Here is a 27,147-nt window from a genome sequence, read left to right on the forward strand (position 1 = left end):
TTTTAAGATGATTTGTTCTAGCTCCGTAAAAAATGCCATTGGTAATTTGATAGGGATTGCATTGAATCTGTAGATTGCTTTGGGTAGTATACTCATTTTCACAATGTTGATTCTTCCAATCCAAGAACATGGTATATCTCTCCATCTGTTGGTATCATCTTTAATTTCTTTCATCAGTAAGACAGATGCATTTTTATATCAGTTTCTGTATTGAACCTATTGTAGTATGTTTTTTAGTTAAAATTTATGAAAAAAATCCATCCTCACACAGATATTTGGATGGAAAGGGAGGAGTGTTTTAATAGCCTTTTCTGATAATTATAGATAGTTTTCTTAGATACTACATCAAAACTCAACAAGTGAGAATTTCTTGAAGGTTAGTCGCAACATGGAATCTGAAAACCCATTGGTGAACTTCTCTCTTGCTGTTGCACTAAAAGCCATTGAACTGTCTCACACTTAAAGGCTCTTTTACCCCTGCACCAGCTTGTGACATCCCGCATTGTAAATTCTGGTTCACTGATTCAGACAGATCTTCCAGATGTTGAAACATTTCAATAAACAGTATCAAAAAATCAGATTTGTTCATATCACCACCCATCTCTTCAGAAAAGTCTTTAAGTATTGTCAAGTTCAAGGTAGCAGATCCATGTTTTCCAAAAGTATAATTTTTTGCTTGAAAGCTCAAGTTTTCATTATTAATAGACATTGCAGGTTGTTTGCCTTGAAACGACAGGCTTATTTTATTCATATTCAGGAAAGTGTCTACCAGATACCCACGTGTAAATAATTACAGTGTGTGTCCATCATTCTTTCAAGTAAAAATGGTCCATGAAAACAAGCAGTCGGTTCCGCTCATGGCTCAGCCACACGAGGGCTTTGCCTTGACTACTGTAGCACAGGGCACGAGTGTCACGAGCATCTCCATTTTGTCACAGGAACGTTAAAAAGATGTATAGTCCACGGTTGAGGTGGTGTTTTTTTTGGTATCTATTTATGTATGTGTGTATGTACGTGTACATATGTGTGTATGTATGTATGGCTGTGTTGGGTCTTCGTTGCTGCGCGCGGGCTTTCTCTAGTTGCGGCGCGCGGTGCTACTCTTCGCTGTGGTGCGTGGGCTTCTCATTGCGGTGGCTTCTCTTGTTGCGGAGCACAGGCTGTAGGCGCTCAGGCTTCAGTAGTCGTGGCACGTGGGCTCAGTAGCTGTGGCTCGCGGGCTCCAGAGCGCAGGCTCAGTAGCTGTGGCGCACGGGCTCAGTTGCTCCGCGGCATGTGGGATCTTCCCGGACCAGGGCTCAAACCCGTGTCCCCTGCGTTGGCAGGCGGATTCTCAACCACTGCGCCACCAGAGAAGTCCCCATGGCTGAGTTTTAATACAACGAATTTTTACCACTTCATCAAGGACATCCTTAGGTGAAACTGGCCTGCGTAGCAGTGAAAGATATTTGCTAAGATGCCAGCAGTTTCTCCCACCACTGGTTTTGCACATCACTGCAAATGGCAGCACAACGGAAAGGGAAGATGACAGCTTAGTATTGTTTGGAAAATAGTTTTGATCTAATGGGTCCCCGAAAGGCCTCAGGGGCCCCAGGGGTGCGCACACCACACTTTGAGGATCAGGGCGTTAAGGGATGGCTTGCTGCCTTCAGTATGTGAGACTAAAGAGGCTTTTCTAACGTCCTGAAAAGAGCCAAGCTTCCTGGGACCGCTGGCGGGGTTTGAAGGGGGGAGAATGATTCCTCGCTTAATATTAAGAACTGTGTCCTTTCACTGCCTCTCGTGTTTGCCGGGTGAAGTATGGGGTTTTAAGAAACGTGACTTTATGAATGAGCTGACACGTGCATGCGCGCCTGCATTCTAACCCATCTGTTTGCCTTTCATTCCTAGGAGAGAAGGTTGCACATGTACATAGTTTATTGTCAAAATAAGCCAAAGTCTGAGCACATTGTCTCAGAATACATCGATACCTTTTTTGAGGTAAGACCTAAGTTACAGACAAAGTATTTCTGAATCCTTTGTTACAGTTGATTTCAATAAATTGAAATATCATTTGTTTCCCAGGACATTAAGCAATCCTCAGGAAATTTAGCCTCAGTTATATGAGTTCTGAGCCTGTATTTCTTTCCTATAAATCAGAGAAACGAGTGTAAATTCAAGCTGTGATCGTATCCCTTAGTATCCAGAGGACTGGGGTCATGGTTAAAATAAGGGGTTTTAAAAATCAATTTCAAACTTAAGGCTTATTTCAAATTCAGGATAATTCATGATCTAGGCTTTTAGCCTAGAAATAAAATATTTGTTTGTGTGAATAAAAGAAAGCAATTGAGAGAAGGCCATTTTAGGCAAGCATAAAAGACTGTTTTGAAAAACAGCTCAGAAAGGTTCCAGTGTCAAACTTGGGCATTCTGAGCGAAGGCACAGCACTTGTTGGTTGTGTGCAGCGTGGCATCTTTTCTCTTTTTTACTCTTTTCTAGAAGTAGTTACTTCTACTGCAGTGTAGTTAGTTAGCATTTCTGACAGTTACAGGGACTTTAAAAGACAAAACGTAAGATCCTTCTTTCTACTTTGAAACCACAGGACTTAAAGCAGCGCCTTGGCCACAGGCTGCAGCTCACAGATTTGCTGATCAAACCAGTGCAGAGAATCATGAAGTACCAGCTGCTGCTGAAGGTGAGGCTTTGCCGGTGCCCGTGCTGGGGGCAGGAGCCCATTTGGCGGGAGGACAAGACTCGTGAGGGGATGGAAGGGTTTGGCAGGTGACGGGAATCTTTTCTATAAAAAATATGAAGCAGTCTTGTCATTTCTGATTTGAAATATTTGAGTAGATTTTTTAAAATTTAATAAGACACCTTACACTATCATTTACATCAGGTTCTGAACCAAAAGGTCCGTGAAGGTGAGCTTTTTCCCCACCACAGATCTTGAATACTAATGAGCTTTCTTGGGCTCTATCCACCTTACATATTTTCTAATCTTCTTGGGGCTCCAGATCAAATTAAATATTTAATCCCTGCCTATTCCTCTCTGTGGGCTCAGCAGTAGCCCTTGATTGATTCCAATTCCTAAGCACCACTGAAGGCAAAGTCACACCATTTTCCACGATAAAAGTGACCGTTAAAGGTGCTGAGATTCCTTCATGTATAAAACTTAGAACCTGGTTGTAAAGAGAGATGAGCGCTTGTCTTGGAGTGAAACAGGAACCATGACCCGCTTAGATAGATCTGGTCTGACTTTGCTCTACTGTGCCTTGAAATCCACAAAAGGATACCTTTTCTTTGTGTTACTGGGAGGAAGAAACGAGGATTAGCCCAGCGCCTGGCATCTCATGTGATCAAAAAGGTTACTGCCATGCGACCATCGCCCTTGTCATGCCCTTCTCTCCATTTCCCTTGCAGGACTTCCTCAAGTATTCCAAAAAAGCCAGCCTGGATACGTCAGAGCTAGAGGTACTTACTACACCCCCGGGCCCTGGGCTCCTCTCTCAGTCCCCGCGCTTCCCCGAAGCAGCCTGTCCCTGGGAGGGGCGGGGGCAGTGGGCGACGGCGGGTCTACCCAGCCCCGGATGTGCCCTCTGCACGCCAGCGGGTGGGGACGGGGAGGAACTGATCGAGGAGAGGCATTTGAGGGTTAGCGCTCCAGCCTTGCCCTCTGGAACTGAACGCTCACTCTGCTTTCCCCCCCCCCCCCGCCCCGCCCCGCCCCGCCCCGCCCCGCAGAGAGCCGTGGAGGTCATGTGCATCGTCCCCAAGCGCTGCAACGACATGATGAACGTCGGGCGGCTGCAAGGATTTGACGTAATGCGGCTGTTCTTCTTTAAACTCGGCCTCTGGCTGCCATCACTTTCTTTGGTCTCGGATTCTTTGTCTCCACCTGGAGAAAGCTGATCCTTTTTTGCTTGGTTTTCTGGCTTCTCTCACCGTCCTTCAACCTGATTGATACTTTCTTTCAACTTCTTTTGGTGCATTTGATTTGCTTTGGGGGGGGGGGACCTTCCTCTGCTCAAAGCCCAGTGCCTCGTGGCGGGAACAGGCAGGACTCTGTCTCTTGGGCCCTCTGCTGCTGCAGGAGCGGAGTTTCCTTCCCTGGCATGAGGCGTAGTGGAAAGCAGGGGGCCCGTCCTTCTGTCGTCTGTCAGCCCTGGGAGTTTGACCCCAGGGTCACTGTGCTCATCGTTAGTCTACAGACTTTTCTCTGAGTTGACAGTCTACTCAGATTACATATTACCTATTAGTATCCTAAAGATATTCAGAACCAGAAACCTTTTCTTTTTTTTTTTCAAGTTGACTATTAAGTAAGAAAACGGGAAGGTTTTACTTTTCTTGCCTACTGTTTTGCTAGAGATTTGGGTTTCACGTGCTGGTGCTGTGGTTCTCCAAAAAGCGCACACAGGCTCTCCTGGAGAGCCTCTGAAAACCCAGGCTCCTGTGCTTTTGTGAGTGGATCCCGCCAGGGGTGCTGGTGCCACCGGGCCGCGAACCGCACCTTGAGAAGCATTCTTCCACTGTGAACTAGATCCTTAGATCCACTTTCAGTCTTTGACTGTAACTGAGGCCAGTGATTTACACAGAGGTTGGCAAGAATTTTATTTAGATGATTTTTCTGTTTGGAGCTAAGACCTCGTTTTAGTGAAAGAAATGTTTATGCTGTATAAATTAATACAAGAAAAATATATTTAAAATGTAGCATTCTGTGGGAGGAAAGCTAAAAAACAAAAAACAGAACTTCCTGTGTCTTAACTTCGAATGCAATGTTTTCTTCTCCTATTTCTTTGCCCCCTTCTCCGTGTTCTAGGGTAAAATTGTTGCCCAGGGCAAGCTGCTCTTGCAGGACACGTTCTTGGTCACGGACCAAGACACGGGGCTTCTGCCTCGATGCAAAGAGAGGCGGGTGTTCCTCTTTGAGCAGATCGTCATTTTCAGTGAGCCACTCGATAAAAAAAAGGGCTTCTCCGTGCCAGGATTCCTGTTCAAGAACAGTATCAAGGTAACTTGTGTTTGCCTGTTTTCTCATGTGTTAACGCAGGTACCCATCATGCTGATAAACTGTTTCTTTCTTACGACATGTCCTGATCTTTAGTTTATTAAATATTTAGAGAATTTTCTAATACGTTTCAGAACCTTTAAATTCACTCCATCTGTCTACTGTCTGTATTCCCCAGTGGCTGATGTCTTACACATGTGGCTGCAGCATTCATTTTTACCACAATGAGAAGGCCTCATCTTGGTTAGTTTTTGTGTTCCATCTTCTCTAGGACCATGTAAAATTATTTAAGTTCAGAGGATAGCTTACCCAGGGTCTTTTTCTCTTCTCCATTCAACAAGGACCTACTCTGCCCTCAGAGCTGGGCAGGGGCTGTAGGGATGGACAAGGTAGGTTGGCTTGCTCTCTGATAGAAGAAAAAGACAAGTAAAATGACTGCAAATGGCCCTGAGTCTTGTAAAGGGGACAAACCAAGGGTGAGACAGAGGAGGCCTGAGGTCCCAGCAGGTTAACCTTTCTAGTTAACTGTTCAGGCTACTAGTTAAACCCCTGGTCATCCCCATGTACCTGGGTTAAAGGAGTCATAAAAAGGCAAGACAGTGATTTCTGAGGCAGTAAAAATGGCAGCTCAACCAAAAAGTGGTGTTTTCAGTTCTGACCTAGGATGAACTTCACTTCGCATTTGAGCAGTGGAAATAAATGTGGTTTAGTTTTTTTATTGTGGTACCTCGTAACATAAAGTTTGCCATCTTAACCATTTTTCAGTGCCCAGCCCACTGGCATTAAGTATGTTCTCACTGTCGTGCAGCCATCACCACCATCCATCTCCAGGACTCTTTTCATCTTGTAAAAGTAAAACTCACCCTCATTAAACACTAGCTCCCCATTCCGTCCCCCCAGCCCTGCAGCCACCCTTCTGCTTACCGTCTCGAGGAATCTGACTACCCCAGGTGCCTCATCTAAGTGGAATCATAGCAGCGTTGTCTATGGCTGGCCCACTTCACGTAGCATAATGTCCTCCAGGCCCACCCGTGTTGTAGCCTGTGACAGAGTGTCTTTCCTTTTTAAGGTTGAATAATAGTCCTTTGTATATACAGACTACGTTTTGATTATCCATTCACCTGTTGATGGACACTCGGGTTGCTTCTACCTTTTGACCATTGTGACTAATGCTTTAATTTTTTTTAAGGTGAGTTGCCTTTGCCTGGAGGAAAACGTGGAAAATGATCCCTGTAAATTTGCTCTGACATCAAGGACGGGTGACGTGGTGGAGACCTTCATCTTGCATTCATCCAGTCCAAGTGTTCGGCAAGCATGGATCCATGAAATCAACCAAATTTTAGAAAACCAGCGCAATTTTTTAAATGGTAATGTGTGTTGTTACTGGGCACGTGTTTTCTTTCCCTAATGTACACATTCCTATTTCTCGTCTCCCCCCTATTACACACGACTAGGAATGACAGGACTTACTGAGCACTTACTGTGGACCAGGCTCTGTTCTAAGCACTGTCCATATATATTGCTTCATTTCATCTTCACAACGACCCAAAGTGGCAAGTAGTGATATTATTCCCATTTTATAGACGGCGAAGCTGAGGCACAAAGTGGATTCGTAATTCACTCCAAGTCCCACGAGTTGCTGGTGGCAAAGTCGAGATTCAGAGCAGCCATGTGCCCCTCACCACTGTCCTTATTCACCCTGTCCCACAGGCTCTCGTACCACATGCGCCCAGAGCCCTGTCCTGGGAAAGAAATGCATGAGAAAAACTAAGGCAGCAGATGTAATTGGCCAAAGATGTTGGAGACATTCTTGCGTGCAACCTTAGAATTTGTGTTTGACCACATTGTACATCTACACCACCCTCCTCGTTATAAAAACAAGACATCTTTCTTCCTTCCCATTTCCATGACATGAGTGATTTTAGAGGAGCAATACAGTAATAATACAGTATAACACAGGACAGCAGTAAGGTGCCAGCCACCTCGGGGAAAGGTCTTCTCCACAGGGAGAGTGACCGCACTGACCTTACGTAGCAGACAGTTCGACTCTTTATATTCCCGACCTGAAACTGCTGGCTTCTCTTGGTGGCCACTGACTTGGACTCTGGTTTTAATTGTCATGTCTTTGTCCTTTTCTCCATGTCCGTGTTCTGTGTCTACACCCCGGTCCAGTAGGACGCTGTAATCTCTCTGTCACATAAAACCACTCCCATACCTCGAGTGACATTCAGGAGCCAGGAACACAGGCACTCAGTGAAAAGTCAAGGTCACGTGGCATTTTTGGCCAAGGGGTAATCAGCTGCCCGAGTGTTAACTCCAGGCTCCCGCCCAGACTGTAGACTGAGCATTTCTTCCATGTGCAGTTGGAACTGGATGGCTGGGGCTGGCCGGCTGGGGGGACGGTTCCTGTGCGTGGAGAAAACAGTTTTGCTCCCGTGACTGTGAGCGAATGCAGGTCTCTTTAAATGTGTCGTTCTTAAGTGCTGCACTGAATGCCAGTCCATAGCAGGTAACTACTGGGAAATCTCTAAACTTTCACCATCTTCTTTAAAATAAAATGAACCGCCTCCCAAATTGCAGGCGTGAGTGGGCCATGCTGTTCACGTTTCCTGGGCGCTCACTCAGCCTAGAGACCGATGATGATACTCTTCCCGAGGGTTGAAGGAGGTCGGGAATGGAGTGGGCTCTGGGCCTGCTGCCCCACTTTGCTCTCCCGTTCGCTCTCTGAGGGGGGGCCACAGCCAACACGGAGCTTGTCAAGTGTCGTTTGGCTCCAGAATGCTCCTTCACATCTGCCTCATGCCTCCCAGGCAGGAAGGGGCTACATCTGATTGTCGTACGTCTCAAAGGTTTTAGCTCTTTAAGAATTTGTGTTGCTGTTTCCATGTATCTTATCTGGCGTGTTTCCTGCATTTTCCTGCAGATGATGCCGTAACTGAATCACTAAAGCCCGGAGATGGGACAGCTTCGCAACCCACAAGGGTTTGTGGAGCTCATTCCCTTCCCGGGGTGGTCTCTAGCACCACCTCCGCGTGGGGTAACCCCCAGCCAGGTTCTTCTTTGCCTGACTGCTCCCTGGTTTAACAAAGACCTTTGCGGCAGCTGGACTGAGCTTTCCCAGCGCGGCAGCCAGCTGGGACCGGTGGAGTCCCGGCTGAATCTCCGCCGGCAGCCCTGGGCCTCACGGTTGACCCTGGCCATCTGCCTGGTATGCTCCAGGCCGATTCCACTCCTTTTCACTTGGCGGAGATGCTTAGGCTGTGCTGGCTGCTCCTGGGCAGTAAACTTCTCCCCACGGCAGCGCACCTCCTCCGTCACCCTGTACGCCTGCTCCTTCCCCCCCTCGCACACGCCTTGACCGGGCCAGTTTAGCTCCTTCATGAACAGGAGAGTAGTTAAATTTAAGAGCTTTTCTTTTGCCTTCCCTGATGGGTGGTGTCAGCCTGCTGCCTGGAGGTGGGTGGGGGTTTCTGGGTGACGGTGACAGGAAGTTGGTGGCCACCCTGTGACTTGACCCTGGGCCATTAAGCCAGCGCTCCCTTTCCATTCATCGTGCCGCCTTTTCCCTCCGCCCCTGTGACCGTCCTTTTCTCGGTGCCCTGACTGAGTCTCTTCTGTGTCTTGCAGCCTTGACATCACCCATCGAGTATCAGAGGAACCACAGCGGGGGCGGCGGCGGGGGCAGCGGCGGGGGCGGCGGCGGGGCCCCCAGCAGCGGCGGCGGCGGCAGTGGCGGCGGCGGCGGCGGCGCAGGCAGCAACCACAGCGGCGGTCCCGGCAGCTGCGGCGGCCTCCCCAGCGCGAGCAGAAGCAGGCCCTCCCGGATCCCCCAGCCTGTCAGACACCACTCCCCCGTGCTGGTCTCCTCTGCAGCCTCGAACCAGGCAGAGGCAGACAAGATGTCAGGTATGTCCACTCCCGGCCCGTCACTGCCTCCTCCCAGCAGCAGCCCCGCCCCGGAGGCCGGCCAGCCCGCCAGGGCGCCCCCCAGCGGAGAGCCCGAAGGTCCCGAGCGAGAAGCGGAGGCGATCCCCAAGATGAAGGTGCTGGAGAGCCCCCGGAAGGCGGCCGGGAACGCCACGGGCGCGCATCAGGACGGACCCGCCAAGGAGGCGCGGAGCGGCCCGGGCTCCCTGCCGCCGGGCAAGCCCAGGCCCGGGGCCATCTCGCCTCTGAACTCTCCTCTCTCCGCTGCGTTCCCCTCTCCGTTCGGCAAGGAGCCCTTGCCCCCCAGCAGCCCCCTGCAGAAGGGGGGCTCCTTCTGGAGCTCCATGCCCGCCTCCCCCGCCAGCCGGCCCGGCTCCTTCACCTTCCCGGGGGACAGTGACTCCCTGCAGCGGCAGGCGCAGCGCCACGCGGCCCCCAGCAAGGACACGGACCGCATGAGCACGTGCTCCTCGGCCAGCGAGCAGTCCGTGCAGTCCACCCAGAGCAATGGGGTAAGCGCGCCCGGCCGCCTCCGCCCGCCCGCCCCGCTGCCTCTGTCCCGCGGCTCTCCTGCTAAACCTCCCGCGTGGCCGCCGCTGTCCTCGTACTAACTCCGGGCTCCCGGCCGCTGCGCCGCGGTCACCAGCTCCGTCCGCCCTGTGCCCTGGCCGCGCGGACACGCGGGGACGCCTTCTAACCTCCTGCTCCCGCCGGCGGACGGCGCGCTCTCATCTCTACTAACTCGCTCCTTGCTTTGTTTGTGTCTCCTTAACACGGGGAAGCACATCATTAACCTTCCGAATGCAGCGTCTCTAAGCCTCTCACGTTTTCCGAGCAGCAGCGTATCTGGGAACTTCCTCTCTCGCCCCTGCCTTCCTCGCACACTTCTTTTAGGGGCGTCCGTGCCCCTGCTGTCTACCTCCTGCGTCAACTGAAACCTGTACACGCTAAGCTTTCTTCTCGTCGCTTGGTTGTGCCCTTTTATGCCTTAAATTAATCTTTGCAGCGTTTTTGACTCATGCTGAAAAAAGAAAAAAAAAAATCCCTCAAGAAATTTCCAACGGCAACTCAAAGCAAGCTGAGCTGACACAGTGGGGGGAAGGAATCTCTCCAGTGGAAATATTTCCCCCCGCCCCCCCCCCCAAAAAAAAAAAAAAGAAAGAAAAAGTTTCACTGTGGAAGAGAGAGAGACTGCTTTAGGGCCCCTGGATGTTGGGCTCTGGCCGGCGGCTGGGAGCGGAGGCGCAGGCAGGCTGGATTCCGAGCGCCCGCGCTCTGTCCGGCAGGGGGCGCAGTGCGGGCTGCGGGCGCCGCGAGGCATCGCCGGTCACCATCCGCGTTCTCAGCAGAAGGGTTACTGGGGGTCTTTGCCCCCATCCTTTGGCTTCCTCCCTGTCCTACCCGACTGCTTCCCACACAGCAGGTGGTCTGACCCGTAACACCTTCCTAAAGGCATGCGTGAGGGAATAGAACTGTTCTAATGCGTGTGTGTTTGATCGCTTTATAAATTTTTAAATACATTTCCCTAAAAGGGTCTGTGTCTCTCTTTATAAAAAAAGAAAGAAGGAAAGCAGTCCAGCTTTTGCACGTCTCTCTCTTTCCTCTGGACTTCCGTTAATGCCTTGTTTGGGTGGACATGGCCTTATTCGTTCCTCCTGTTTTTTGTTATGTATTTTGTTAACCTCGGCCTTTATACTTAATTGAGGAAGAAATTGAAAAACGGGTCTTGGTGCATGTACCCTGTAGTCTCATTCTCAGAAATAAGCGGTCAGGGCGGGCCTCCTCTGCGGTGGCCGTCACCAGCGTCCCGGTCGTGGCGCCTGCCCGTGTCCTGCAGAGGAGCCTGGCCCTCCACCTCCAGTCAGCTCTGAAATGCTGGGTGTGCAGGAGGGCGTCAGCACAGTGTCAGCCAGAGGAAGAGACGCGGAGGCCCAGTGGTGCTGCACCTGCCAGCACCTAGCTGAGGGTTCAGGGTGCAGGCGCGGCCTCGCAGCCGAGACCCCCTCCGAAACCGGCCGAGGGAGCAGCTCTTCAGCCCACCCTAACCTGGATGCTTTCCCCTAAGCGCCTGAGGAGTTCTTGGAGCCTGTGCTTCCGAGGGAACCCTCACCCGCCCCAGCGTGGGAGCCCGTGCTGGTCTCTGCGCCCCCCGTGAGCGTGCTCGGTTCCCGGCCCTGCCTGGCTCCCCCCGGGGTGCTTACTCTGAAGCCAGCACCGTCGCAGGCGGCACACCTCCTGGCAGGTTTTAGGTCGCAAAAGGTGCCTTTTATTTCTGCCTCTCACTGTTTCTTACGTGGTTGGTAACCTGGAAAGGGAAACTGCCAGTGAGTCCAAGTGCCTTACAGAAATGCCCTGGAGGCCTGGGAGGACCACGAGAGGCTTAGAATGGGCATGAAAGTGTCCTCGGGGACTCTTACGTTTTTCGGTTAAGAAGAACTACCGCCCTGCCTGCTCCCACCCATTCAGACTATCTTATCCCCCTGGCGGTCAGCTGCGGCCGCCTCCCTCCTTGTCTGCTTCCGTGAAGCTGTCTGCGGTCACAGCCCAGCAGCTGTGCCTAACCCACGGCCCAGGTCCTTCTTCCTCCTTCAACGCACACCTTCTGGAAAGTTCTGCTGAGAGCAAGAGTGGAGTGGATGTGGGTCAACCCAGGCAGTGACTGCGCCAGCCCCCAAACGTGGATGCAGAACCTCCATGCATCCGCCCACCCAGGCAGCAATAGAAGGACAGCCCTGCCTTTCTCTCAGAGGCCGGGTGACCCGTGCAAATTCCTAACCTCCACTCTGTAAGGGAGTGCTGATCGTGCTCACTGGCATTAATTGAGATCGATTTTTAAATGCCTCATACTTCGACTGGGACATAGGAAGTTCTCAGAAACTACTAATAGCATTATTATCGTGGCAAAATACTCGCATTACGAGACAAAGGGTGGTACGCTATATGATAAAAAAGAGCTGTGCCGCAGAAGTTGGTTTTGTTTACATTTTCTAGCAAATGTGGCTTTGTAGTCTCAACACCATTGGGTGTTGCTATGTAAGCCATGCTAAAAGGATAAAATTGCATGAAGGGGTGTGCACAGGCCAAAGCCCGACGTGGACATCCATGAGGGACGGGAACACGTACCAGACTCCTCAGCCGCGACAGGACCGAGAACCTGGCACTCCGGTGTATTTAACTTCACCACCCACTGTGGGCCTAGAGTCCTGGCCCCTGGAATTCCCAGCACACAGGCTCCTTGACCGTGGTCAGCAGTCTACTCCGGTGTGTCCCAGTACCAGCTCAGTAGCCCAGGGCTGTCAGGCGTATGGCAAGGCTTCTGACAGTCGCGTCTACACCGACCCAGGACCTGCCCCAGACATCCGAGAGACCAGCGGAGGGAAGCAGCGGAGCCCTGGGAAGCCGTGAATGGCCAGACAGCATCTTCGGTGGGAGCCCCTGAGAACAAGCCAGTGGGGCGCCTGACACCACTTCCACATCCCAGCTGTTGACAGAGGGGATTGAACAAGATGTAGCTCAGGATTTGGAGGTCTCAGCTTCCTCCTCCTCCCCTGGAACAGAGGGGTCACTTGGTAAATGACAGCTTGGGACAAACACCATCTGCGTTTCTTCTGCTCAGCAGCTAACACCACTCAGCTTGTGAACCTGAGTAGATGGTCTTGAGAAATGATCTGTGTTTAACTTTTGCAGTCTTGCCCCATTGAGTGAGTTACTGGACACGTATTGAGTGCCTGCTACGTGCCAGTCACTGTGATGGACACTAAAGGCACAATGGTGACCTGAAGACATTGGGTACCACTGGGACTCCAAGATAAGGGGAAGATAGGCTTTCCCACGCCAGGGGCTGTCCCCGAAACTTGAGTTGTGAGGCCGGTGGTGTCCACAGCTGCTCTGCGATGCTATGCCGTCCCCATGACGGCCGCACCTTCAGGACGGTTGAATCATCACGCTCACAGGAGGACCACCCACCCAGGGATACATACAGGAGGCAGAGCAGCTCTCCATGAGAGCAGAACAGTAGTTGGTCTGCTCTTCAGGTGTCCCGCATTCTTCCTTTAGAAGGGAAAAAAGGTGGAAATGGTTAGGGATGCCAGCAGCGTGACAGTCACAGTGACATGACTGTGACATAGATGGAACCCAGCATGGCATCAACATGAGAATGAGCCATTCCTCTGATGGTGCAAGGAAGATGGGACTGAAATAAGCTTCCAAAGTAAAGTGTCATCATCGCTGTGATTTATTTTTTTTAGATCGTTCCTAAATTGCTTTCTAGAGAAATCCTGATGGTCAGTTACTGAAAAAGAGGCACCAAGTTAGCTAAAGAGTGTGGAGGCGTCCGTCCAGTGGGCCCTGCTCTGGGCCGTCGTGCCGTGGCGCACGCTGACGAGCGACTTCGTGTCATCAGATCCCATTTCAGTTCCCCTCTGCCTTTTTGTTCATCTTTCCCTCTACAGAGTGAAAGTAGCAGCAGTAGCAACATCTCCACCATGTTGGTGACACACGATTACACGGCAGTGAAGGAGGATGAGATAAACGTCTATCAAGGAGAGGTCGTTCAAATTCTGGCCAGCAATCAACAGAACATGTTTCTGGTGTTCCGAGCCGCCACTGACCAGTGCCCCGCAGCCGAGGGCTGGATTCCGGGCTTCGTCCTGGGGCATACCAGCGCAGTCATCATGGAGAACCCCGACGGGACCCTCAAGTGAGTGCCTGGCGGGGCAGCCGTGGCGGGGCAGCCGTGGCGGGGCGGGGGGCAGGCGGTGCTGAGCACAGACGAGGCATAGAGGCCCTGGGAGGGTGAAGCCCGTTGAGAGAAAGCAGTGCTGTGGTCTGTTGAAGCAGGTCATCTCTATACACAGTGTGGAGCCCCACAGTGAAGGTGGGGCGGGTTCCATCTCTCAGACCTGTTCTGATGGGCGCTTTTACTAACCTGCATTTGCACACACATAGCTTTTTTAAGCCGCTAGACAGAGCATCGCGATATTCTAGTTCCCAGAGGTCTTGGGAGAGGGGTGGGGACTTTCCGAGGGCCCCTGACTCGTATCGGGCGTGCTGAGGGTGCATCATTGACGTCCTCGTTCCGTAAGCTTCAGCTAAAGATCCGTGTGATGCCACTGCCATCGTGCCTTGTGTACACTACGTTATTTCAGTCAAGTAACTTGAAACCAATTTTGTCGCGTTAAACATTACTTTAAAGAAAACTGAATTCAGGGGCTGGTTTCAAACTCGGCCCTTCCCTGAACCTCTCTGGCTGTAGGAGACACCAGCCAGATGGCTTCTGGCAGTGGAAACATCGCAAAACTGTGATTTTTAAGCCTCCAGAGGCTTCAACCCAAAAGACCAGACTCAAAGGCACAGGCGGTGGTCACGTTCCTCTCCAAGCATGGCAGTACCCCTGGCTGGTTTGCAGCCCAGACTGGCGACCCTTCCAGCACTGCCCCAAACCTCTGGGCTAAGTGCCTACACCCCATGGGGAGTCCAGGCTTGGGTTCAGGCTACAAAGAGCCCATCTTCCATGACGGTCCCTTGTCCTGTTTCTCCTTGATACACAGAGATTTTATTCTAGTACATTGTTGAAGAATCCCATTTTATACTTTGTTTCCTCAAGAATATTCTTAGACCCTGTATTAGGGTTCTCCAGAGAAACAGAACCAATAGGGTGTATGTGTGGTCAGGGGGTGGTTATTGTAACCATACAGTCGTGGAGACTGGTGAGTCCATACCTGCACTGTGGGCCAGCAGGCTGGGGGCCCTGGAGAGCCAGTGGTGCAGGTAAAGTCTGAAGGTATTCTGCTGGAGAATTTCCTCATGCTCAGGGAGGCTGGTCTTTTTTCGTTCGACTCAGGCCTTCAACTGATTGGATGAGGCCCACCACGCTATGGAGGGCAGTCTGCTTCACTCTACCAGTTAAAATGTTAATCTCATCCGGAAACACCCAGAATGATGTTTGACCAAATATTTAGGTCCAGTCAAGTTATACGTAAAACTAACCATCACAGACGCCTTTATATTTAATCCTTAAAATTTGATTTAAGGAACTTGGCTTTTATCTCTGGTCATTGAGAATCGCAGAAAAGTTTTCCTTCGCAGAGATCACTGTTGCTAAAGGAATCTCAGTCACCCTATATCCACGTAAATTGGACAGTCCGCTTTTCTCTGATGCTTTCAGGAATTGTTTGCTGAACACCAGGAAGGCGTAATACTGACAATGTGTTGTGGTCCCCCTAGGAAGTCAACATCTTGGCACACAGCACTCCGTTTAAGGAAAAAATCTGAGAAAAAAGATAAAGACGGCAAACGGGAAGGCAAGTTAGAGAACGGTTATCGGAAGTCTCGGGAAGGACTCAGCAACAAGGTATCTGTGAAGGTGAGCACGGGTGTCTCCAGGAACCTGTGCTCCTCGGGGAGCACGCGGGGCTGGTGCCGGCCCAGGAGGAGCCGTCGCGGACCTGGCGCCCAGCCTTGCCTGGCAGCAACCCGCCTCTCTCTGCCCTGTGAGCAGACCCGCAGGGCTTTGTAGGGGGCTCTCATGGGCGGTGTGGCGCAGGTATGCATACGTATTCCGAGGAACCGGGTGTACAGGTGAACCCCTGAGCGGGCACATGTGTAGCTTACAAAGAAGGCTGCTGGATTCCCAGAGGGAGCAGACACTAGGACCTCAGAAGCAGACGGGGCACAGAGCAGCTGTGGCTCAGACCACAGGGGAAGTGACCAGACACCGAGACGCAGGTTCACTGCTGCAGCAGATTCCCTCGGCGGGTGCTTCAGTCCACTTTACTCCTGTAATCAGATTTCCTTAAACCTGTGCAGGTTTTGCCTGGGGAGAAAGGAAATACCTCCTGAGGGGAACTCGAGGCCCCTGAGTCAGGGCCCTGGCCATTCTGCAGAAGGGGGCGGTTCGGGGACCTGCTGGACTCAGCCCATGGGATGAGTAAAGGGGACTTCTCTGAGTGTGAGCAGCATTTGTGCGTTTGTGCGTAGGAAGAACAATCTCTCCTCCATCTGTGTGACACGAAGCCTTCCGGTACATTCAAAGGCAGTCGGAATGTGGTCAGTTTTGATTGATACGCAGGCAAACCAAGTCGTGTTTCCTCTCATCTTTCAACAACAACTGTAGCCCTAGAATAGAAGCAGTATTTCTCAGAGTAGCTCATGTATCTGGTTAATAGCTGTGCGCTTTTTCCGTTTCAGCTTCTCAATCCCAACTACATCTATGACGGTGAGTTCTGTTCTTTTTCTTGTAGGCTTTAGAGGGTGGGTCTACGGGGCATGTCAGGACACTCGAGTGTAGCCTGTGGACGTGGGCTTTCTGTGGCGCTCTGGGCCTGGGCAGCATCTCATTCATTTGTTGGGGGAGGTTGGTGGGCACAAGAGGGGGGCTGGGTGACCAGCGTTACTGACTCCTTTCTCACGTAGTTCCCCCAGAATTCGTCATTCCCTTGAGCGAGGTCACGTGTGAGACAGGGGAGACCGTTGTTCTTAGATGTCGGGTCTGTGGCCGCCCCAAGGCCTCGGTCACCTGGAAGGGCCCTGAACACAACACCTTGAACAGCGATGGTCACTACAGCATCTCCTACAGGTGAGGGAAGCCCCCTCGGGGGTCAGTTTCACAGGTGGTGAGCATGACCTCGTTCCACTGGGACTGACGCGGCCGATTACCTGGGTCACCTCTGGCCCTGGGACGTCTCCCGTGAGGGAAAGAGTCATACCTGGGTGTGCAGCTAGGATTGAAATCCCACTTGAAATTGCCCATCAGCATTTGAGCTCCTTATTTCCTGTGACCCCGAAGGAGAGAGGTCGGGGGGCTGGCGGTGGGGAGAGCTGAGCCTTTCTGAACGCCGTGTGCCCTCCTCTGTGGCAGTGACTTGGGAGAGGCCGCTCTGAAGATCGTTGGTGTGACCACCGAGGACGACGGCATCTACACATGCATCGCAGTGAACGACATGGGGTCAGCCTCGTCTTCAGCCAGTCTGAGGGTTCTAGGTAAGCTGCACCCCGAGCCCCACACACCCTCGATGTGGCCTGAGATACGTGACAAGTCACTCGGGGGCTGCAAGGAGCAGGCCAGCCTCTGGGACACCCGGGCGGGTGCCCTCGGGCAGGGGAGGCGCACGGTGAGGGCTTCTGCCCACGGCCACTGAGCGTGTGAGCCTCTGGTCCAGCCTCCAGGTGGGAGCAAGGCAGCCTGTGCTCAAGATACATTCTCGTCTCCAACTTCTCACTCATCCGATTGTTCAGTTGATGCTTTAGCTCTAAGAGAAGCTATCCTCAGTCAGTCTCATGTAGCATAGAATGAAAAGAAAGGAAAGATGGGCGTGTGGGTGAGCCCCGAGCAGGCTCTGTACCCGTCCTAGACCGTAACAACCCTTCCAGAGGGTGTGTCCTCCCAGCCCTTCCATGAGCGCAGGGCGACCCTGGTGGGACTAAAGCCCTTGCTCTCTCCATGCCCAGCAAGGTCTGATCTCTCTCCTCAGCTAAACCCTGAGCTGCTGGCAGCAGAACTCGTATCTTAGGCCTTTTAGCATTTCCTGTAGATGCGCTTGACGTATGCAGATGCTTAGTGAGCAACACGTACTGGCTGATTCCCAGCTGCCATTTCACAGCTGTGCCAGCTGTGCAGCCCAGGGCTGCTGAGATTTCTCCTGGGTCCTCCAGCTGCACCAGGTGTAGGATGCAGCCTCCTAGAGTGACACTTAAAGAACTTAAATAAATTAAATAAAACCAATTTTTTAAAACTATGGTAAGTAAATAAATAAAAGGACTAAAAGATGAATTGAGTCCAGGAGTGCCCTGTGTGTAGACAGTAAACAGAATTGTCTTTAGAAGTTTTTATGCTGTATATCTTAATCCCGTATATTTTAACCTCATAAGTCAAAGAAGGGAAGGGTTCTGGTTTTTGGATCACAGCGCAGGAAAGGAAGATAATTTTGAATTTGACAGTAGAGAATCACCAATGTTCTAATTTTTAAAAGATGTCACAAAAAGTATACAGGTGATTTTTTTTTTTTTTTTTTTTTTTTTTTTAACAAATCCCTGGTGAAAGCAAGGGAGCTTAGGGAGACAGAAGGCTGTTCATAGGAATGGTCTTACAGAAGTGCAAATGGGAAAATAATGGAAAAGCAAGTGTGTGTTTATTTCTGTCACATAAATCCATCTTTGTCTCATACTAAGTCCCAGCGCCGTGTGGATTTTATACTTCTGGTGCGTCTCCATTTCCACGAGCCTCCGTTCAGATGCTCAGCGGCCCGGGCAGCTGCCACGTTGGACAGCGCAGGGCTCTAGTCTCCTTCCCCGAGAGGCGCCCCGTACGCCAGGCTCAGGGAGATGCTGCCTTTCTTGCAGGTCCAGGGAGTGATGGCATCATGGTGACCTGGAAGGACAACTTTGACTGCTTCTACAGCGAAGTGGCTGAGCTTGGCAGGTACGGTGGAGAACCCGGAGCCCCCCGCCCCGAGATCGCAGAGTGAGAGACACGACTCTGTAGGAGCCCACAGAGAAAGTTCAATGGCGGATTTTGCCAGCAGTTGGAAGTTAGATGTATTACATCCGAAATGTAACCTGTAATTGCCTTTTGGTATTAAACACTGAGGAAGTGAGGAGGAGATTTCCAGTGCAGGTTCCAAGAGAGAATTAAGGCTTAATACCGTGAGCCGTCCAGTGATGTGATGAATTCCCTCCTGCTCCGTGTCCAGGGCAGCACTAGCTACGCCCCATCCTTGGGAGAATCCAGGGAAGAGTCACTCAGACCCTTTCTCGTGGGACATTATTCTCTGGAACCCAGTTGAGAGGGGCTGAATGTGTCCTCCAGGTCTCAGCTGTGCCTGGAGATTTAGGGTCCCGCTGCGTAGACCAAGAGGGGGCTTCGACAGAGAGGGGCCGTTCCCCTCCGGACGGCAGCCAGGGCTCAGGCGGTGGCTCAGCGGCGCCCTCGGTCACCCTGCCCCTTCTGCCGCGGCACGGCACTCAGCCGCACCTCCTGTCACGTCCCGTAGGGCAAGAAGAAGGTCAGAAGCATGACAGCTGGGCTTGTCCCTGTTAAAAGGCTTTCCAAGAACCCCCCGCAGCAGCCTCGTACACTCCAGTGGCCATTCCTGGTCCGCTGGCTCCAGGGATCCACGCACACGCCTGCGTGGATCAGCCCGAAGCGCCTGTCAGTCATCTGTCGCCGCACGAGGCTCAGCCCTGCTGTCCGGAGCAGCAGAGATGTATCACTTTGTGCAACGTGCCACTGACCGGACAGTTATTCTCTTGGTCCCTCCTGGGCTCGGTCAGCTGGCACCCCCATGCCTCACCTGTGTGTCTGTGGCCTTTCTCCACGTAGACGTTCACCCTGGGCCTCCTCGTGTGATGGCAGATGCAGCCCGGGACAGCAGAAGCAGAGGCTGCAGCCTCTCAGGGCCCAGCTTCAGAAATTAACCACCACACTTTGTCCACATTCTGTGGACGCAAACAGCCACCCGCCAGCCCAGGTCCAAGGGAGGAGAAAGAGACTCCGTCTGTCCGTGGGAGGAGGGGCAAAGCAGTGTGCACACCTTCCTCCCCGCAGTCTGCATTCCCCAGCCCCCGAATCTCATCCCACCGTGGCAGCCGGCTCAGACTTGAGGTCCAGGATCTTGTTATCCGGATCCAGTCGAGGTGCAGCCGAGGCTTCCTGGATGTGGTTCGCTGGGTGCAGCTCTGGAGACCACAAACTAGAGATGAGTTACCAGCCCCCCGACTCACATCCTGCAGCGGCAAGACAGACACGGGGACGACAGTCGACGCTCCCGTCCGAAGTGGGAGGCATGGGGTGCCCAGGGGCCACCTAGTACTCCGTTCCAAGCTTCTTCGCGCGGTGAGGTTTCCATGAGAGCAAGGTGGAAGCCGCCTGGTAAATGTCACGATGTCACGGCTGCTCCGTTCAGCGGCGGGAGCACGTCACGTGGCTGTCCTCGGCCAGACGGAGCCCGCCTCTGGGAGGGGAGGGGAGGAGACAGGACAGGCACAGGCAGGCTCCCTCGGGGCCGTCGCGTGGCTGCAGCCCCTCCGCTGGTGCCGGGGAGAGCAGGGCCACCAGCTGGGGAGGCTGCCTGGGTCAAAAGAGTCTTTTCTCCGTGACACGCTCAGAGTCCTCTGAAAATGGTCTTCTCCACCTGTCTTCTAGGGGCAGATTCTCTGTCGTTAAGAAATGCGATCAGAAAGGCACCAAACGAGCAGTGGCCACTAAGTTCGTGAACAAGAAGTTGATGAAGCGCGACCAGGTCACCCACGAGCTCGGAATCCTGCAGAACCTCCAGCATCCGCTGCTGGTTGGCCTCCTCGACACCTTCGAGACCTCCACCAGCTACGTCCTGGTTCTGGAAATGTGCGTACGCGCCAGCTGCCTCTCCTCTTTCTAGCGCTCGGCCTCAACCCCAAGTGGTCTTGCTGTTTATTCTCCAAGAAGTATAGAAATCAGGATTTTAGGATTCACAGAACTTCTAAAGACACACGTCTGCTCTCAGAGACCACAGTTCTAGAGCTTTCCAGCAGTGCTAGAGGGAAGTATAGCTGCCTGACCAGGAAGCACAAACCTAGCATCAAAATGCTCCCCACCCAGGCTCCCTCGGGCGTCTCAGCCAACCTGGAGATGCCCCCTGGTTCCCAAAGGTCCCGAAGGGCCAGGCCTCTGCAGACCACACCCCTGCTCGTGCCCCCGGGCTGACCTGATCCCGTGTGTCTGCCCAGCTGGGCGAGGCCGGCTGGTGGGCGCCTGCAGCGGGCTGGCTAGACCCGCTCGTGTCTGACGCTTCGGCATCCAGCTCTGCCCCAGGGCCCATCCTGCCCCTCCAAGGGTGATGAGAACGGGAGCGTAGGTGCGCCCTCTGGAGCGGGGTGGATCCCCCCAGGGCAGCCCGCTGGTCCCCGTGGTGCTTACTGGGCCCTGTGTGCCATCTCGGGAAACATTGGAGTCGTTTAAAGATAGAGTGTGAGACCTCTGACCCAAGAGCAGGGGGCCTCAGCCTGGGGACATTTTGCCTCCCAGGGGACATTTGGCAAAGTCTGCAGACGTTTTGCTGGTCGCAGCTCGCCATCCCGCAGGGCACACGGCAGCCCTGCAACAGAGGACCATCGTCCCAAAGTATCAGTAACACCGGGTTGAGAAGCCCTGCCCTTAGAACATTCTGGTCTCTCTGGGACACCTCGTCATGTAGCTTTGTTGAAATTCCTAGTCCTCCTTTTCAGGGGGAGTCATTTCATACGTTTACTTGGATTCACGAGTTCGTTTCCATCGGCCAGAGCACCATCTTTTGTGCCATTTCCTAGTCCTTGACGCGTTGTTGGGAAGAGTGGGCCTGGCACGAGGACCAGCCGTGGAGCGCGCGGGGCGCGGTCACGGGGACGGTGGGCTCCTTGCTCGCGGGGACTCCCTTGAGGCCCCGCACCCGCCATCCCATCGGTCACGTTCGTAAGGAGTTTGGAAGTGTCTCCGTGTCACAGCCTTCACAGGTGCAGCTGCTGCAGGGCCCTCGGCGCCAGGTCCAGCCCCAGCCCCGCTCCCCGCCAACCCCGGGGAGGGGATGTTTCGAGGGTGTCCCGGCCCAGGGCTCCCGCTGGAGCGTCTCCGGGGGCCTGTTCAGCCCTCTCTCCGGCCTAACAAACCTCCCAGATGGCGGAGGGAGCAGGAAGGACCTCCGCCCTCCCCAGCCGCCCCCAAGGCTGGCCGTCGTGTGCGAAGGGCAGGTCGGCGGACCTGGGGCTAGTTTCTCAACCTCGGCTCCCGTGGACTCTCAGCTACTTGAAGGATCGTTAACGGGGCTAAAACGATGTCCAGGCAGAGGCCTGGGCCCTGTGGGCCCTCAGTACCGGGGAAGGCGCTTTCTGGCTCTAGAAGCTTGGTGACTAAAAGCCTCTGCTCATCTTCCCCAGGGCGTTGCAACAGAAAGAGAGTCCTAGAGTCCTTGTCAGAAATCTCCTGCAGGACCTCGGTTTCTGGTGTACATTTTCAGTGCATTCAGCTGTCATCTCTTTTCACTGGAAACTAAGTGGTTTGGCCTCATCGTTGCTGTTAATAGGGTTTATTTTCGTAACAAACTACTTACTACCAAAGTTCCCTTGATTGCTCGACATTACGAAACAGGTGGCTGATCTTTCCATAAATTTCTGTTTTGCAAAGAGGGTAGCCTAGCCCGGTGTTCAGGGAGACTGGGGCCAGACCACCTCATTGCAAGTCTAGCCTTCCCTTATGAGCTGTGTGACCTTGGGAAAGTTACATACCTTCTCTGTGCCTCCGTTTCCTCATCTGTAAAATGGGGACCATAAAACACTCTTCCCAGAGAGTTGTCGTGGGGATTACGTGAATTGATAGAAAGCACTTAGTCCCTGGCACAGGGCAGCTCTGTATAGGTGTTTTTTAAATGTTAAAAGCAATTTCACAGTAGGAAGACTTTGAGTCCAACGTGAAGCCCTCACTGTATTGTATGTGTCTTAACGTTCTCTCGTTCAGCCGTCACATGACCCGTTTTCCAGATGACGAGACTAAGGCTTGGGGAGGTGGTCTCACATTATCCCCTCCTCCAGCAGGTACCTGCAGAGCGCCTGCTGTGTGCCAGGCACTGCCAGGCAGCTTGCCCAGGTCTTGTGCTCACATCCAAGGGGCAGGGTTTGAGTCAAGCCTGCTGGGGGCGGGGTTGGGGAGCCTGGCTGCACCCATCTCCGCCTCCCAGTTCCCTCTGTGGGTCCAGATGCCTTGTTCCCCACTTGTGCCTCCACAGTGAGCTTAAAAAGAAATTGCCCCCTTGATCCCGTCCTGCCTTCAGGTAGAGGTATGATCCCCAAAAGCTGACAGAACAGTGACAACGGGGCACGGAGGTGACACGTATATCGCAGGAGACGGGTCTAAAGTGACCTGCACCGTAACGCGCATTCCTCCCTCTGCAGGGCTGACCAGGGACGACTCCTGGAATGTGTGGTGCGATGGGGAAACCTCACGGAGGGGAAGATCAGGGCATATCTGGGGGAGGTTCTGGAAGCCGTCCGTTACCTTCACAACTGCAGGATAGCACACCTGGACCTAAAGGTTAGTGGGGCCCCGGGGACGGGAAAGCCGAGGGACCCCAGCGCGGCCACGCGGGATGCAGAGCCCACTCTCGGCCTGTCCTCTGAGGCCAGGCCAGGAGCCCGCGGGGACTGGGGACCAACACAAGGGGTGGGAGATGGGAGCAGTGATTTCTAATCTCTGTTTTTAAACGTTGGATACACGCAAGCAATAAAGTACCAGGTAAACGTGTGAGGTCTTCAGACATTTCTTGCGATTTCAGGGGGTTCCTGTGAGTGTCGCTGGGTCGGGTTGGGGCTGGAGCAGGGTGACGGAGGCGGGACGCGGAGGCAGAGTCGGAGGCGGGAGGCCTGAGGCGGGAGGCGGAGGGTCGCTGCCGCCGCCGCCGGGAGGGAAGTGAATCCCCGGCTTCACTCACCGGCACGGTTTAACACGGCAGCTGTGCGTGAAAGTTCCAGAGAAGTCAGGGCAGCTTCTCCTCTGTGTGGGCTCTTTGTCCTCCCGAGGGCTTTGTCCCGTTTCGCACGTGGACGGTCGGCGCCGGTCGACCTCGTAGATGCCTGGTGAGCCTCGCACCTCAGCTTGAGACGGGGGTGGCTGGAGTGGATGACGGTTGTCTTGTCCTGTCTCCTAGCCCGAAAACATCCTAGTGGATCAGAGTTTAGCCAAGCCAACCATCAAACTAGCGGACTTTGGAGATGCTGTCCAGCTCAACACGACCTACCACATCCACCAGTTACTGGGGAACCCCGAGTTCGCAGCCCCCGAAATCATCCTGGGGAACCCGGTCTCCCTGACCTCGGACACGTGGAGTGTTGGAGTGCTGGCCTATGTGCTTCTCAGCGGCGTGTCCCCCTTCCTGGACGACAGCGTGGAAGAGACCTGCCTGAACATTTGCCGGCTAGACTTTAGTTTCCCAGATGACTACTTCCAAGGAGTGAGCCAGAGGGCCAAGGACTTCGTGTGTTTCCTCCTGCACGAGGACCCTGGCAAGCGTCCCTCGGCTGCGCTGGCCCTCCAGGAGCAGTGGCTGCAGGCGGGCCACGGCCACGGCCACGGCAAAGGCGCGGGCGTCCTCGACACGTCCAGACTGACCTCCTTCATTGAGCGGCGCAAACACCAGAACGATGTTCGACCGATTCGTAGCGTTAAGAACTTCTTACAGAGCAGGCTCCTGCCTAGGGTTTGACCTGTCTTGAAGTCCTTTCTCATTCTCTTTCACCTGCCAATCAGCTGTGCGTTTGAATTTTGAAGAGAAACACAAACCAACATAACTGAACAGCTGCCGTACGTTCATCGTGTGAAATTGCATTCCGAGTGAGCTGTGCTCGGCAGTGCCTGGGACTCGGGCTGCAAGCTGTGCTGGGGTGGAGGACCTTCTCGAACACTCTGCGAGGGCGGAGACAGCATTGCTGTGTCACAGTCTTTTATTCAGGTTTCTGCAAAAAAAATGAAACTTTTTTAAACGAACATGAGTAGAATTTTGCAAATTTAACATTTTCCAGGATTTCTTCAAGGAAGCGAAATGCCTATGTTCAACCACTGGTGTTAACGAACAAAACGGAGATACTGAACACCTCTGGGGAAGACCCCCGCCCCAGCGGCGGCCGTCTCCGCGGCCTCGTCCAGCTCGGGGTCCCCCTGGCTCTGAGCTTTTCCAGCTGCTTGGTCTGTGTGCCTCTGGCCCCGACGCCAGACTAGGCTTCTGAAACGTGCATTCAACCTCAAACTTTTGCATAAAAATAGAATGAATCGTTTTGCTCTGATGAAATGTAGGCCTTACTTGTATATAAGACTGGTCCTGCCTTCGGTCTGTCCTTTCCCCCCCCCCCGCCTTACCCCCCTGCCCCCCACTCCCCGCCTCCCGCCCGGGGCTTCCTTTGGGGGTCTGAGGGGTCTGCCCATCCACCGAGGACATCGGGTTGGCTCCTGCCCCTCTGCCCCTCCCCACACGTCCCACCCCCAAGCCGTCAATCAGATTGTTGAGCAGTATACAGTCAGATGAAAATACTGTAAATGCACTCATTGGGGTTTTTTTGGTTTTATTTCATATCATGTGCAATGTTGTGGCTTTAACATTTTATGCAACTATTTATGAAGACCTCTGTTGTACCTGTAATAAATATATAGAAAAAGCACATACTTCGTACGGTGAGCTTTATGGTTTTGTGCGTGTGTCGGGGGGGGTGGGAGGGTGGTCTTTGCCCTGTGCCATCGGTTCAAAGAGGCTTAACTCTTCGTGAAATTTGTCAGTTTTGAGGACTGTAAAAAGTGATTTCATACTCTGAATATAAAACTGGATAATAGGGTAATGTTTTAAATTTTATTATGCTATTATTCAGAATGCCAAAGTATTATTTTTTTTTTTTCCCAAAATCAGTCTGGACATTTCCTACTTTTTAGACTTTTTGACATTCAACTTTCTGTACAAAAATTGGCTGGATTTTGAGCTTTTGGTAAGAAATAAAAGCCAATTAAGCACTAGCCGCCTGGAGGCTGGCAGTGACGTCTGTGGCACTGTGGCAGAATTCACGCTGGTGTGGGAGGCCCTCAACAAAAGACGCTGCGTTTCTGGGCACGCTTGAATTTTTCTGGATGTCTTTTTATCCTCGTTGTGTGAAATACACTAAAAAAAACAAAAAACAAAAAAAACAGCCCGCTTCCCAAGCCAGCCAGACACCTGGGTCTTCAGCCATAAACTGGCATAGTTGAGCTTTGCAGCTTCCAATGTATTTTATTTATTCTTTTGTTGGGTTTTTGTTTGTTTCTTGTAAAATTGTACAGAAACTTTTTAAAAGAAATTGGATTCAAAACTGGATGTGTATTCGTAACCTCACAACTTTTATTTGTGTATTGTTTCTTTTATTATTTCAGTTAAATTTTTACATTATTTTGCATGTATATTTCTTTGTACAGAGACCTTACATGTTTACACAGTATGATGTGATGTAAATATTTTATTTTGCCATCAGTTATTTTAAAAAATTAAACATATTTGCCTGATTTTTGTGTTAGGCCTTTTATTCAAGTTGGTCACTATTGAATCAAAAAGCGAGATCAATGAGGGAGAGACTGAAGGAGAGGCCTCTGGTGGGTCAGGGGAGGGGCATGGGGAGGAGAATATTCTGGATTGGGAATCCACTGTAGGCCACCAGCAACGGGAGTCGGTCATACCCCTGCAGACTGGTGCACAACCCAGACTCAGAAGACACTGGCATATAAACCAGAACGTCGGCTGACTGTTTACAGAGGGGCTGCACCGGTCCTGGTTAGAATAACTAAGGTACCCCTGGTTCTTGATGTACACATAATCAGAGCAAGGGGAAAAGCTGTTGCAACTTGGCCACAGAAAAGCAAAATTAATGTTGTTCAGATGGATTAAAGCACATGAAACACTAGGTTCCAGCACCTGCGTTAGGAACAATCCCAAGAACCCGCACCTGCGAAGACCCCCCAGTGGTGGCTTCTGCCTGCTTCTGACAGTAGGTCATCTTTCCTGATGAACACTGTCATCTGTCTTGTTTTGATTCCTTTTTGCTTTCTTTTTTGACTTGTTCCCCCTGGGATCATGACTCTTTGCTCAGCACACTATAAAGGCTATATTTTTCATCTGTTTGATCCTGAAGTTAAGACAAGTGTGAGAGGATGACATTTGTGCTAAGACCCCCAAGTCCGGGCGTGGGAAGCTCGCCCCCCCCTGAGGTGTGTGCCTCCTCCCGGGTGCCAGGGCAACGATGCTTGGTGGGCCCTGGAGGGACGGAAGTGCAGGGTCAGTCCTAATACGCCGCAGCAGCTCGGCGTCAGGCCCCAGAGGGAGTCGTGTGGCCACCACGTGGCACGCCTCAGCAGCAGGAGGGAGGCAAGGCTCTGCTGTTTTTTAATCGGACACTTGTTGAAGGAAGTAGTTATGCCTGCGGGTTAGCAAAGCATCCCATGAGTGAAAAGTGTCCTATCATGATCACTACCTAGATTTCTCAAATAGCAAAATATTATTCTGCATGTTACTCTTTATACGTGTGTGTGTGTGTGTGTGTGTGTGTGTGTATAAAATTTTAATCCAGGCATTCTCTTTAGCTCTAAAGGAAAAAGGATGACCAGTATTTTTGTGCAATAAATTATGAGTATCATCTTATAGCAAGTCATATCCAAAGAATATTAGACCATCGTAGACCATTGGAAGGAAAGGCCTTTCAACTGTACATCTCTGAGACATAACTGTAAA

The 27,147-nt window shown here is 52.3% G+C and overlaps 1 protein-coding gene across 4 annotated transcripts in view; it reads left to right on the forward strand.

Annotated features, from left to right (window-relative positions):
• Positions 1–25,868, forward strand: part of TRIO (trio Rho guanine nucleotide exchange factor) — a 372,926-nt gene extending 347,058 nt beyond the window's left edge. For 3 of the 4 annotated variants that reach the window (XM_068535156.1, XM_068535157.1, XM_068535158.1), the window contains exons 42-57: positions 1,891–1,980; positions 2,582–2,674; positions 3,400–3,450; positions 3,721–3,798; positions 4,796–4,987; positions 6,174–6,351; positions 8,612–9,423; positions 13,363–13,610; positions 15,137–15,275; positions 16,100–16,127; positions 16,325–16,487; positions 16,770–16,891; positions 18,251–18,329; positions 20,052–20,252; positions 22,808–22,946; positions 23,560–25,867. In XM_068535156.1, coding sequence (XP_068391257.1) covers positions 1,891–1,980; positions 2,582–2,674; positions 3,400–3,450; positions 3,721–3,798; positions 4,796–4,987; positions 6,174–6,351; positions 8,612–9,423; positions 13,363–13,610; positions 15,137–15,275; positions 16,100–16,127; positions 16,325–16,487; positions 16,770–16,891; positions 18,251–18,329; positions 20,052–20,252; positions 22,808–22,946; positions 23,560–24,114 — 3,168 coding nt within the window. In that variant the 3' untranslated portion in view covers positions 24,115–25,867. Of the gene's footprint in view, positions 1–1,890; positions 1,981–2,581; positions 2,675–3,399; positions 3,451–3,720; positions 3,799–4,795; positions 4,988–6,173; positions 6,352–8,611; positions 9,424–13,362; positions 13,611–15,136; positions 15,276–16,099; positions 16,128–16,324; positions 16,488–16,769; positions 16,892–18,250; positions 18,330–20,051; positions 20,253–22,807; positions 22,947–23,559 lie in introns of all 4 variants that reach the window. The other variant, XM_068535155.1, reaches the window with a different exon arrangement.
• Positions 25,869–27,147: the final 1,279 nt, after the last annotated feature.

Source organism: Eschrichtius robustus, chromosome 2, assembly GCF_028021215.1.
Source record: "Eschrichtius robustus isolate mEscRob2 chromosome 2, mEscRob2.pri, whole genome shotgun sequence".
NCBI lineage: Eukaryota > Metazoa > Chordata > Mammalia > Artiodactyla > Eschrichtiidae > Eschrichtius > Eschrichtius robustus.